The sequence below is a fragment of the Stegodyphus dumicola genome, chromosome 4 (assembly GCF_044657685.1).
Source record: "Stegodyphus dumicola isolate Sdum_Otavi_A_Nest chromosome 4, ASM4465768v1".
Lineage (NCBI taxonomy): Eukaryota > Metazoa > Arthropoda > Arachnida > Araneae > Eresidae > Stegodyphus > Stegodyphus dumicola.
The window spans coordinates 215,571,657-215,585,778 of record NC_140771.1 but is presented as its reverse complement, the minus strand read 5'-3'; the positions used below and the strand labels follow the sequence as shown (position 1 = coordinate 215,585,778).

Below are 14,122 nucleotides of genomic sequence, written 5' to 3'. Positions count from 1 at the left end.
GTATTTAGCGTAAGTATAATGAAACACTCAATCGATTTCGAGGGCAGCTAAAGGTCCCTCCTTTTTCTCCTCTACTTGCTAACAATATTCACACTGTAAAACATTCTGTTGAAGTCATTGATAAACTTAAAAATATTTCTCCACTTCGTTCCATTATGGTTTCATTTGATGTCAAATCACCGTTTACTATTGTTCCGGTCGAAGGAGCACTAAATTGTCTTGAAACTAGGCTTCGGGAATTTCACTTCACACATACTGAAATTAATGAGTTGGTTTCGCTTACTAAAGTTTCTCTCAGTCAAACCCACTTTGTTTTCCAAAATGCATATTTTCGTCAAGTTGAAGGATTGGCTATGGGTAATCCTCTCAGTCCGGTACTTGCTGACATTTATATGCACTATTTTGAGATGAAATTATTTGATAAACTATCTTTTCGTCTTTGGATTCGGTATGTTGACGACACTTTCGCTCGTTTTGACGGTTATAAAGAGGATTTATCCGAGATTCTATCTATTATGAATTCGATTGATCCAGCCATCCAATTCACTCTTGAAATTGAATCCAACAATTCCCTCCCCTTCCTTGATATTCTTATAATCCGCAATGAAACTAATTTTAGCACCACTGTATACCGTAAACCCTTTGCAGTTTGTTTACCACCCCATGCCAAGTCATGCCACCCTGTTAAGCAAAAAATGGCTTCTTTTTACTATTATGTATTCCGTGCGCTTAAATTTTGTTCCTCTGAATCTTTGCTTACCAATGAACTTAATTATTTGAGAGCAGTTGCGGTTGACCGTGGATTTTCTCCCGTAATTATTGATAAAGCCGTTAAAAAATTTTCAGATTCCCATCAAAGAAGACATTCCACTGTTAGAAATAATATTAATGACCTTGTCGTGCTTCCATTTTATCCTTCTGTTAGCTATAAAAAATTGCACGGATTCTCCAGAAATTAAATTTTCAAGTCGTTTTCTCCCCTATTAGTAAAATTCACCCTTCGATTCTAAAAGATTGCGTTTCTGTCTTGAATTCTTGGGGAATTTATAGTATATCGTGTGATTGTGGTTTAAGATATATTGGCCAAACAAAAAGAGCGTTGAAGTTTCGTATCAAGGAACATGAATCTTATGTCAGAAAAGGCGAAATTAACAAGTCTTCAATAGCGTATCATAGTTGGACATTTAACCATAATTTTGACTTTGGGTCTGCAAAAATTATCCAAAAGGCTTCTTCCATAGGTGAATTGAATTTTCTTGAGGCTTTTCACATTCACAAAGATTTAGCAGGTTTAGTTAATGACTTGAAGTCCAATCCAGTCCTTCCTAATGCCTTTAAAATTCTACTATCTTAATTCAGTTATTTTTGCCGATAGATGGCGTTACTTCCTCGCGTTTGGTACTACCAGAAGGTATAAAAATCCGTTCAGTGGTTGCTTTGCATTATTTGAAGTTCAGATTTTGAGCGTATAGCATACTTGCCAACCTTTGACACTAAAAAATCAGGAGAATTTTTTTAAGAAATCAGGAGATTTTTCTCAATGTTAAAAAGACTTTTTAAATGACAAAAATATAGTTTTTAATAATGAATTAACTTTAAATAGTAAGTAATTCTTAAATGCAAGCAACATAAAAATACCTTACACATAAAAAACATTTTTATTACTTGCATCGTTTAAGAAAAAAAAAAAAAAAGATACTTTAATCAGTTTTCGTACAAATGTTATAAACAGTGGCAGATTTTGCTTTCTTTAAGAAAGAAACTTCATAATTTTGTTCATAGCAATTGCCATGTAGGCCTGCTTTTGCTAATAAAAGTTTTTCTAATGTGTCATCGTTAATATTAGATCTAAATTTAGGCCTCGTTTTCGCAACAACACTGAAAATCCTCTCACACTCCGCATTACTATGGGGAACTGTCAAGATGGCCAACATTATTCTAGACAGTTCACTATATTATAAAATTCCGTCAGCACCTTTCAGTTTTCGAATTAAACACCACTGGGTGTCAACCTAGCTGATTTTATAACTTCATCCAAGTTTTCTAATTATAAACTGCTGTTATGCTGCTTTTGGAACTGTTTCAATTTTTCCTTCCTTTTAGAACTCCTTTCAAGATAATAATAAATATCAACAATGCGTTCATCCACATTTATTGGTAAAGAAGCTACCCCTTTTTCAGCTGCTAAATCTAAGAGGTGACAGGTGCACCTCATAATCTGCAAATCTGAATTTTCCTTTCTTAAGATGCCTGCAACACCAGTCTTTTAAGCCTACCAATACTGGTGCATTATCAAGTTTTAATAATTAGCTGTGCTATATTAAAACTTGTCAAATGTCCTTCTAAAGTGGGGACAGAAAATAAACTGCACTCAATTTCTGAAGACTCTAGATTAAAAAAAGAAACAATTGGATACAGTTTTGAATCGGTATTATTGCTTCCATCCGTAGAGAGGCAGAACAGAGTTATTTTAATGCAATCAATAACTGAAGATTTATTTTTCAAGCCCATTTCTTTAACAATTGCACCTGTTTTGGTTCTTACACTTGAGTATTTCTTAGCGATTTCACTATCGGGAAACATTTTTCTAAATAAAGCTGCAGCGTGATCCTATGCATTCCGTGGCAGGTTGTGCTCAAGTAAAAAGGCAGAGAACAGACGTTCTGCATTAATAACTTTTTGGTCCTCTGTTTTCGAAGAAAAATTTAATTTTCCGTTTTTTTTTTTTTTTTTTTTTTCAAAACAACTCATGTTGTCCTTGTGTTTTTGTGTACGCACATGTTTGAGAACATCCGCCCTTCCACCATGCGAAATTGAAAAATCGTAACGATAGGCGGTACACATCGCAAATTTATTACATTTCCTTGAGGAAATAATGGAAGGAAAGTCAACTGTGTACGATTTTTGAAACGTACATGAGTATTTCACCTTTCTCGCAGACATAGCAAAAGATGATAATTTCTAAAACTATTTCTCGAAAGCATGTGTACTCACACAACTCAACAAAATGAACGAAATAACTAAAGAACATCCAAATAACAGCTTGCTTTGTCCTCATTGGCTAATATGTGCCAGATGACACGCAGTAGAGCTCGATACCCATTGGAGAACGATGTTTCTGGATACGTATATTCTCTCACTCACAAAGCAGAAGTTATCTGATTCGCAAGGTTTTGTTTTAAATATAATTTAGAGAAAATTCAATTGCTTTCAGACGTCCAAAATCTTTTTTTTTTTTTTTTTGTTTTTGTTTATATAAGAAAGTATTAAGCCAAGTTCCATAAAAATCGTGAGAAATTTTAAGAATAAGAAAAAGTCGAGAGAAATATATTGTAAATCGGGTTGGCGGGAGAGCGGTCGAAAATCGGGAGTCTCCCGCCTAAATCGGGAGAGTTGGCAACTCTGGTATAGGTGCATTTGCCCCTCGCTCCCTATTTTAACGTCTCTAATTTTTCTTGTCCTTTGTGCTTGATCAGATAGCCTGGCTTAGTAGAAGTAGGCGGCCAGTGCAACTCTGATTAAAAAAACCAGTTATAACCACGTGCAGTGCTGATAAGGACCACGTGTTTCTGAGACTCCTTCTCCTTTATTTTCTTCTTTCTAGGTATTTCTTTCTCCTGATGAGGAGGAACCTTTAGCTGCCCTCGAAATCGATTGTTTCATTATACTTACGCTAAATACAAGGTTGTTTTTACGATTTTGATTGGAGAACGAATTTATTCACTTAGATGAAATATCAGTGCCTGAGACCGTAGGAAATTCAAGCTCATTCGGTCAAATTTTAAGGAGGAATTACAGGATAAAAGTTACTCTTTTGAATAATTAGAATTCGATATATACAACAACATTGTTATTAAGTTTGTATTTGGTCTCATGAAAATATTAATTACACAGATTTCGGTGAATTTTGCATTTTTTAATTAATTAAAGTGTAAAAAATATTGTACTTGATTGCTCTACAAAGACTCTATCTGGTAGCCATCTTTTCTTCTGTGAACATTGTGCAACAGATGTTACTACCTATCTAGTCATTTAGGAATACTAGTGATTTTCACAGTATGGTAATGTATATGTATTGAGAACCGTATTAATTACATTACTACTAGTCAATGTGTTAAACGTTATGAAATAGTGTTAAATTATAAAAGAAAATTTACTGCTATGGTATAGAAACAATATTAAAAAAAAAAAAAAAACTGAGTTAGCAATTTAAAAATTGGTTATCTGCTAAAATAGGAAATATGAAGGGCTATAAAATTAAAGTTCTTTTATGATACATATTAACAAAGAAAATTTAAAGAAGTTCTAAGATACGTAGTTCTTTAAGATACATAATAACATATTAACATTATAAAGTTACTTTAAATTGCATGACGATATAAAGTCTATTAATACTTCAAACGAAATTAAGAAAAAAGAAGAAACAAAAGTAATGACAAAGAGAATTCGGTAATGATTAAATTAATCATATTTTTCATTTTGAATTTGTTTTAGTTAGTTAATGATTAACTTGTCAATGGACTATGCCTAAACCACGAATCTGCAGAATCTTCCTTTCAAGAGAAATGAATTTAAAAATTTGGCAGGTTTTTTAAGGAAAAGTTTAAGAAAAATCAAAGTAGGAATTCTACAGAGTAATTTTTTTTTAAATTAATATCATAGAATACACATCTTCTTTTAGCTTAGCGGGGGGGGGGGAGGATTTGAGTAAAAGCTGCAAAAATGCAGTTTCATGTTTTTGGCATGAAGCTAAACGTACATTTTACATTTTGTGTCAATTACAAAATAATATTACAAAACAATGCTTAAAGCTCATTTTAGAAATCCGAATGCATTTTTAATCAAGAATTTAATATAATAGGTTTAAAATCTTATATTTTCGCTATTCATGCACATAACATAAATCGTATTTATAACATATACTTTATTACCTTATATGTGCACCATAAAGCAAAGTCTACTTCCCATTCGTGAAGCTGGAGTTTGACATTTCCGACTGCATGTGCGAGATCAAAACCGACAACACAGCCCTAAAAAAATGCAGTAATGCTTTAAGTGAGCATAATTCATTCATGATTTAGAGGATATTTAACAGTTTCCAATGAATTCCAGTAAGTAATTATAGACGTAATTTGGAATATAAATTAAAGACTTTATGTCGCACAAAATAGCAACACTTTAGAAACTAGCTATTAACTAGGTCGCGTGAAAGTTAAAATTCTTTTAAAATAGCAGTATGTTTGAGTCTGGATAAATGACTAATGTTCTCAGAATGTAGTGTTTATTGTGAAATACGGCATAAAAAAGTTTCAAAGACTCAGTTATTAATCCTTCTGCTTGCCAATAAAATCTTTCATTTTTTAGATTAGATACTTTTTTATTTAAAATTTTGCTTTAGAAGTTACGCCACATTTTAATTAATCCGAAAGGTTAGGTATTATCGTGGTTTGATTTTATTAAATTTGAAGAGGTGAAGTTAGTAAGTTAATGATACTACATACGATGATGATTATACTGTTGTAAAAATTCAAAAATTTCATATTTTAATAATAGTCAAGCGAGAAGCACAAGAATCTGAATCCTTCTTGCAGCAGCCTATGAAGGAAATTCTTCAGGCAAAAAAGTTTGTTCTGTTCTTTCAGAAGAATTAAAAATAATATTTGAATCCATTTTGCTTTCCTAAAAAATACCTAGCAACAAGATCCCTCCCTATAGACCAGTGTTTCCCAAAGTGGGGTCCACGCCCCACAGCGGGGCAATTTGATTGTTAAGGGAGGCAAATTGAAAATGGACTCATCCAGAGTTTAAGGGGACAAAAAAATGGTCAAATTTCTAAACTTTCTTCAAGAAGTCGAAATTTTTCAAAATTTTATTTTTTATTCCCCAAAATAAATAACGTAATAAGTTTTTAAACTGCAGAGCATTTTAAATATTTTATAAAGAATTTTCGCTGAACACACTGTAGACACAGACATTTAAATACTTAGAAATTTCTTCCTAAAACCTATCATTCAAGTTTCTTCTGTGAACATTTCAATTTTTGAATATTAAAAATTGTTAGGGGAAGCATAAGAAATTTAGAGAGGATTAGGTGGGGCTTAGCATAAAAAAGGTTGGGAAACACTGCTATAGACAGATAACCCTAGTGTGCTTTGCCATATTTCAGTTACCAATTTGCATTTTCGCTACTTGAATTACATCAAAAGTGAACTTTTTAAATTTAATTTCAAAGTCCTTGGCATATTGTTTAAGCAGCTGTTTAATTTCATTTATGCACTATACGTTTAGCGCAACTCATTAATACTAATACTCAGTAATTTATAATTATTATTTCTCCATTTATATATATATTTTTTGTTAACAGTCAAATAAATAGTTCTTAATAATGATTGCATTGTTACCTGTCTGTGGCCTTCTCGAGTGATGTTTTTAATGTCAAAAAATTGCCCCGTGTAAAAATGCACACCTTCCAAAAACAGAAGAGCAATGCTTTTACCATGTTCTTCGATAACTGACATTATATCCTTCGGATTTATGAGGTATTCACCCTGAAATTAAAATAAATAAATAAAATAAAAAAAATCTAAAAGGTTTCAGATTTCAAATTACGCCCAAAGGGGCGTTTTTTTAACGTTTTATGTCTTACCTTTATTTATTAAATATCATGTTCTTTGCACTTAAACCATAAAATTCAGTTCAAGAGCAATGTCGAAAATAATTTTAAAATGAACTTATCTTTAGAATTTCCGATACACAGATCCGCGCGCTGGAGATAAAAAGGTTTTTTTTTTTTCACCGTTAAGTGTTGCCATTGCTCGCTTTTAAATCCTTGAGTTTGTTAATCAAAAATTTGTTAAGTTTTACAAAATATGAAATAGATAATAAAAGAAATTCCAAAATTCAAATCTGGGCTTCCAGAGGTACATATTCGGGTAGACGATTATATTATTCAAAACTGAATGGCTCTAGGTACGGGTGATTTATCACAGTGCGAAAAACATGCAGATTTTTCATTATTTAAATTCTTTAAATATAATACAGCGCTCTAATATTTGGTGGCAACAATGTGAAAAGGGATACGCCATTTACAGTGATTCGACGCAAAATCGTAAAACGAAAGCAATAGTCCTTCAGGGACAAAGCCTCTTTGGACTAATAATACGCAGGTCAATGAATAAATATACTGTAAATTGCAAGAGGCAAAAGCAATTAAGAATCCTTATTAAATATGAAGGGAGCTACAACGTAAAATTACTTTGCTTTTGAAGCTAATGAAATTAGTAATACAAGTTACTAAAATAAACTATAACTAAACCGACTTAAAAAAGTCGTACGAATGATTACTAAAAACGACGAATGATTACTAAAAACTATTAGGCCTAACAACAATTGGGGAGATTCTCAATAAGTGAGTATTAGTGTTTGGCATATTCCAAATAGCTATAGACTCAAATGAGTCAGGATGGCCGAGCGGTCTAAGGTGCCAGATTTAAGCTCTGGTTTTGCCTTCTTGTGGAGCGGTGTTTGATACACCTGCGTGCCTAGGCTGACGCCTTACCCCAAATCGAACATAGTTGAAAGTTTCGAAATATTTTAGAAAATAATTTATTTGAGATATAGTAATTTTTTTTATATTTAAATTTTGAAGAGATTCACGCACTATAAATTCAAGCCTCAAAGCTATCTAACTGAATCTATGTTATCAAGGTAATTTTGAATCAGTAGGTCTCAAGTGGTGAACAAATACATGCAATACGCACAAGATATAAATATACATAAATAAAAACAAAATGCTGAATAACATGACAAAGTAATTATAAAAATCAGACTTCCATGATTACATTTGGATTGAGAATGGACATTGGCTTTTTTTTTTTTATTAGTATCGTTCTTATAATCGTAATTATAAATTCTGAGTTCAGAGTTACTTATAGTAAGTAAACGAATGTGAAACAGTCTGGCCAGGTGGTAGTAAAAGTTTCTCAGTGGAATTATGCCTAGTTCCGTCTGAATTGCATTGTTTCTACGGTGCGTTTGTAATTTGCCGCAGAACAACATTTTGGACAGTTTGCAATTTTTTACGTAGAGTTTTACACTAACACGCCCAGACTGGACAGGCGCAACAGAGCATGGGACGCATAATGGAGTTATAAATGAGTAACTTATTATCTATAGACAGAACTAAGGGGTTTGAGTTTAGCTTTACGAACCCGAAACTTCTGAAGAATAGAGTGTATATGTGGAGACCATGTGAGAGAATTTATGAGGATCATGAACTCTGGTTTTCGAAAGATTCAAGTGAAAAGTTCTAAATAGAAATTCAAAAGTCGTCTGCATTTTTTGCTGCATGAATAAACATGTTTTTTCCTTTGTAATGCAGTTTTATTTCCTATTTCATTGAAAATCATTATCAATCATTATCGTATATTGTTTTTGCAAAATATATTATAATTATTGTTTAAAAAATATATATAAATTAACGAAGTGAAATTATTTTAAATTTATTTTATTTTTAGTGTGCTGCCAAATTTTCAAAATATTAAAAGTGTATCTTAATGAAAATAAGGTTGAGAACCACTGTCGTAGATAATATGCATATTGGTGAGCTCCGCGTTTCTGTAACGATGCATATCGCTAGAAATACGCACAGAAAAGGACAATTTATGCCAGCACACCTATTACCTAACACTCAACATTGCCGTATACCATCTCAGTGTGTATTTCGGCGCAAACATTCCATTACAAAATCTACTTATTTTATTTCTGTCTACCTGCCTTTACATTTTTGGCGGATATTTTAAAATTGCCATGCATATTTGCGCTTAGTTCTTTAATTATTATTTAATATATATAATTTATATAGTGCATATAAGATATGATTTCATTCCTATTTAATACATCATTTTTAGTTCATAATTATTTTAAATTAATACATTAAGTACACTGCTGGCCACCGTAAATGCAACACCCTGAAGGAAGCATGCAAATAACATGAAATTTACAACATGCATTAGCGGAGGTGAGATATGCAAATGATTAGAATTTCAGCGCAGACTCACATCACGTGCGCCTATGGCGCCACTTCAAAGCGCTATTTAAGGCTTGGAGTTTCGACGATTTCAAATTCGGTAATTGTGTTTTTCTTGAGTTTTTTTCAAAAAAACGATCAATTATGCCTCATAGTAAACAGCGATCATCATTTGATCAAGTATCCGAGTTCGACAGAGGAAGGATAGTGGCCTACCGAGAGTGTGGATTATCATTCAGGGAAATCGGTAGTCGTGTTGGACGAAACCAAACAACTGTAATGCGGATATGTGACCGTTGGATGCAGGAGGGTACGACGGACCGACGTGTTTGATCGCATTCACCTCAGTGCACCACTTCACGTGATGACAGGCACATTGTGCGCATGGCAGTGACGGATCGCTCAGTCACATTACGAACTGTGACTGAGCGATCCGTCACATTACGAACCATAGCACAGCACATACAGTCTGTAACGCATCACCCAGTGTCTGCGCGCACTATTCGACGCCGTTTACAGCAGAGTGGTCTGTCACAGCAGAGACGTCCATTGCTTCGTCTATCCTTGACGCAGAACCACAGACGTCTCCGCCGCCAATGGTGCGATGAAAAAAGGATGTGGACGGCAGAATGGAATGAAGTTGTCTTTACTGACGAATCACGCTTCTGTCTGTAACACCACGTTGGTCGGATTCGAGTCTGGACACACCGTGGAGAGGATGCTGAACAGCTGCGTTATGCACCGCCACATTGGTCCTGCACCGGGTATTATGGTATGGGGCGGTATTGGGTATCACTCTCGCACTCCTGTAATACGCATTGCCGGTACTTTAAACAGCCAGCGCTACATCTCCGAGGTGTTGGAGCCAGTTGTCCTTCCTTACCTTCAGGGCTTGCCCACAGCCATATTTCAACAGGATAATGCGCGACCACACATGGCACGCATTGTCCAAGGGTTCTTCGTCAATCGCCAGATTGAATTGCTTCCCTGTAATACGTCGGGACTTTTTAAATTACCTGATACTATTACGGAGGGGGGAGAATGATCGTCTGGTAATGGTGAAAGGGGTACTTGGGGCAGAAAAGGTTGAAAACCACTGGTCTTTAGCATATGAAAACTTACGTTTGGAGAAGCTTTGCAACTCGTTTACTTCCTTTTCATCTGAAAATGCCAAAGTTATGCATTTTGTTAGTTTACCTAATAAAGTTTTAAGTAATACGAAAGTGTACTTAGTGAAACGAAAGCGCTATTAAATCTGCCTTATAGTTTAGACTTCCAGAAACACCCAGAAAATTAAAAAGATTTAAAAAAAAAAAAAAAAAAAAAAAAAAAAAAAAAAAAAAAACTAAATCTTTTCACAATTTTAAATTAATTTCTTACCTTTCTTGGCTTTAAAAAAATTATGCTTTCTTTCGGATCATAACCTCGAAGTTTTATGTGGCTTTGTACGGCATACTGTAATAAAGAGACATAAACATTAAAAAACATACTTATAATTACACTATATATTTTAAGAAATAATACATGTTTTAACACAATGATTAAAGAGCAACCACACGGAACGAATATTTTCTGAAAGAAGCAACTTACCAAATCTGAATGGAAACCATTGTCTACCATTAAAATTTTATGCCTTTCTTCTGTCGGCTGATAAAACGAGCTCTGTAATAAAGTATAAAATGGTTTTATTTCCTAATTAATATGCAAAATGTTTCAAAAAGAAAAATAACAAAATATTTGGCCATATATACATTATTTTTTCCAAGCAATGAAATGAATAAGGTAGGCATTTAAATTATGATAATTTTGTTACCTAATACCTTTTATTAAACACATAGAATTAAACGTTTTTCATGTGATATATATAGATTATACGGTATTTTCTCCCTCCTTTATGCTTGCCTTCGTGAAGTAACAGTACTCGGCGCGTATTCGAGAGGTTCAGGTTCGAGACCCGGGGAGGGCATTGTTCATTTTTCGTGTTTTCTACTTCAAAAATTCTTATGACTCCACAAGATAAAGTTCCAATTAACAAGCCATTCCATTGTAAGTCATTTTTTCTTTTACCTAAGCAAATATCTCTCGAGATCTTTGCCATAATCGAACAAATTAATTCAAACCAAACTATATTTAACCAAAGATTATTTTAAAAAAATACTTGGTAGTGTAATATGCAAAATCGGCCCTGAAAGCGATTATCAACATTATACGTATAAAATAAATACCTCTTTCAGCAGATAATAAATGAAAACATATGCATTTTGAGTCGTATCAGAACTGAATAAATAAATAAATAAATACAATACACACAATATTTCTTCAAAGAGAAATCTAAACTCTTCGTGTGTATTCCTTTTTACTTCCTTGTACGACGTAAAAAGGAAGTATTGTAATCGCGAAAAGTTTCAGGCAGCATATTTCAACGAAAATATCCATTTTGACCGCTATCGAATGCAATTTAACGGTGTTTTTGCGTGATATCTGTACATAAGGACAGAATAAAAGACTCTTTTCCTTCAAAAAAATGATAAAACTGCTTTAAAATGAATTCTGAAGAGAATTTTTCGTGGCGTCTGTACGAACGTATGTACGTACGTGCGTGCGTACGTACGTATCTCGCATAACTCAAAAACGAGTAGCTTCAGAACGTTGAAATTTTGTATATAGGACTGCTATAACATGTAGATGTGTACCTCGTATTTTGGTTGCAATCGGCCGCACCAAACCTATAAAAATATATTTATATATACCCACTCTGTTACCCTGCTCAGTGATCTCAGTTTCTTTACTCTTATATGTTTGTAAATTGTACATTTTTTGCTTTAAAAATGATTGAATTATGTTGTTTTTATCTTCCGGTTAAGGTTTTTATGCCTTTCGTAATTCTGGAAGCAATATTTGTACAATTATCAACAATTTAAAAGCTGTTTAAGTGCGGTTAAGTTTTAAATAACATGGCGGACATATTTGTTTACATTTGAAACAGCAGAATTGTAGATTTGTTGCCAATCTAGAGAGACTAAGCTTCGCAACACGAAAATAACGCCTTCATTTATTATTGCAAATGAAATCATGCTTAATCCTTTCTGGAATTTTTTCGAGGAAATAAGTGTTTAAGATTTACTTCGTAATTTTTAATGCAGATATTTTGAGTTTTTATGTATTTTTGCCTTGTCGCGAAGTGAGAACTGAATTAATTGAATGAGAAATACTAAATCGTCTGTGAAAAACTGTTTCTTTTCTGTTTTATTTGCTTAATTTCTTTCATACATTGTTTTAGCTTTATTATATTATTTGAATAGAACATGTGGCAACGATAATTCTTCAAATGATATAAATTTTGTGCATTCAGAGTGTCGTTATTTATCCTATTATCGGCTAAAAATCAAAGGTCAGTCTAAAAATAAAGAAAATGCTTTACATATCTCTAATTCGACCGATCATGCTATATGCAGTGCCAGCTTGGGCAATCGCCAATAAAAAAACTGAAGCGCAAAAAACTGGATATACTTCAAAATAAAATTCTACTTAGCATTGTGAATGCACCTTGGTACGTGAGAAACTCTATAATTCATAACGACCTGGATATTCCATCTGTGCACAACTTTATACTCATGGCAGCTCACAACTTCTTCGAGAAGATGAAGCATAGTCAGTATAACGCAATTAAACAAATGTTGGATTATGATCCAAGCATTGAAATACACTGTCAAACGCCCAAGAACAATTCATCACAATTCGTCATGGTGGTAACTTGTAAATTTTAATTTTAAAATTTACTCTGAAATTGGACTCTATCCTATTATTTGTGTTGCATCTTATGTTAATCAAGAAACTTTTTTTATTCAAGATTTTTATGTTACTATTTCATTTTTTAAAATTATTTTGTATGAATGTTTACTTTATCGTATGATTCTACGAACTTTTGAACGTTTTACGGCCTATCTAGCTACTGCATACTTTTGAAGGACTTTGAACTCTTATGCCATTCACAGCTTCAAACTGTCTTCGCGCTATTTTCATGATGTCTCACTACTGCTTATCCTGCACTCTTACTAGCTACTATATTGCACTCACCATCTGCATTTGCCATACAACTCACTGCACCTGTCTGCATGCTTCAATTTAATGCCATTGCTTTTCACTGCACAATTTTTATGATGAACGCCTACTTTCGTAAGTATTAAGATATGCCTGCTGACGCAGCTGAATTTTCTTCGCCCACGGGTGTTGGTACTTCCCTAGTACCATTTATTTGAAAATATCTTTGCCTAGTGCACTTTAATGGAATCCCTACTGGCGAAAAATCTTTAGTAGTAGTGTCGTTGTAGTAAACAAATATAGTTAATTTTAAAGAGTGAATTTATTCTATTGTGGTTTATGCGCTGTCGACGAAGTAGATTTAATTCAATCGAATCAATTTAAATGAAATTCAAGAAAAAAATGCGTATAATTTAATATTCCGTACAAGGAAGTCATGTGGTGTACACATCAGATTTTTTTCCCCTAATGTAACAGCTTTCCTTAGAAATCAGCATTTAAAAAATTTTAGTTCTATAAGACTAAAAAATTAATAATTCTATAAGACTGTTTGTATATAATGTCCTCAAAATTTAACTAAAGATAGCTCCAGTAATTTTAATCATTATGAGGACGGAATTCTTTTAATTTGTCGATATCTTCCGCATTGACTTTTTTTTTCTGGTGTGTGTGAAAACTGCGTAAAATTTTAAATTTCGGATTCTTTTACGAAAAGGTGTTATGTGACATTATATTTCTTCAAAGATTTTTGTAGTTTCTCCAACAGTCTATTGCACTTTCGGGCTGCTGTAAAAGATACGTTTTTAAACGCAGACATGAAGCACAAAATAAGGCAAAGGTGCTTGGCATAGAATTTAATTAAAACTCTAGGGATTTTGAAGGCAAATAAGTACAGGTTCCTCTTTTTTAGGAATTACATAAAACTTTGGATGAACTATGGAAAACAGCGAAGAGAGATGAAGCAAAATACAATTGATAATTGTAAGAAATGTTAAATGAAAATTTTCATTTAAAATATTACTTATGAGGCAAAAAAATTAGTTCTAAAATGGA

The 14,122-nt window shown here is 33.2% G+C and overlaps 1 protein-coding gene across 2 annotated transcripts in view; it reads right to left on the bottom strand.

Annotated features, from left to right (window-relative positions):
* Positions 1–14,122, bottom strand: part of LOC118191012 (kynureninase-like) — a 121,580-nt gene that overhangs the window by 15,270 nt on the left and 92,188 nt on the right. For both annotated transcript variants that reach the window (XM_085815965.1, XM_085815966.1), the window contains exons 6-9: positions 10,619–10,690; positions 10,409–10,483; positions 6,402–6,548; positions 4,932–5,030 (exon numbers count right to left, since the gene is read on the bottom strand). In XM_085815965.1, the coding sequence (XP_085672091.1) occupies positions 4,932–5,030; positions 6,402–6,548; positions 10,409–10,483; positions 10,619–10,690 (393 nt within the window). The remainder of the gene's footprint in view (positions 1–4,931; positions 5,031–6,401; positions 6,549–10,408; positions 10,484–10,618; positions 10,691–14,122) is intronic.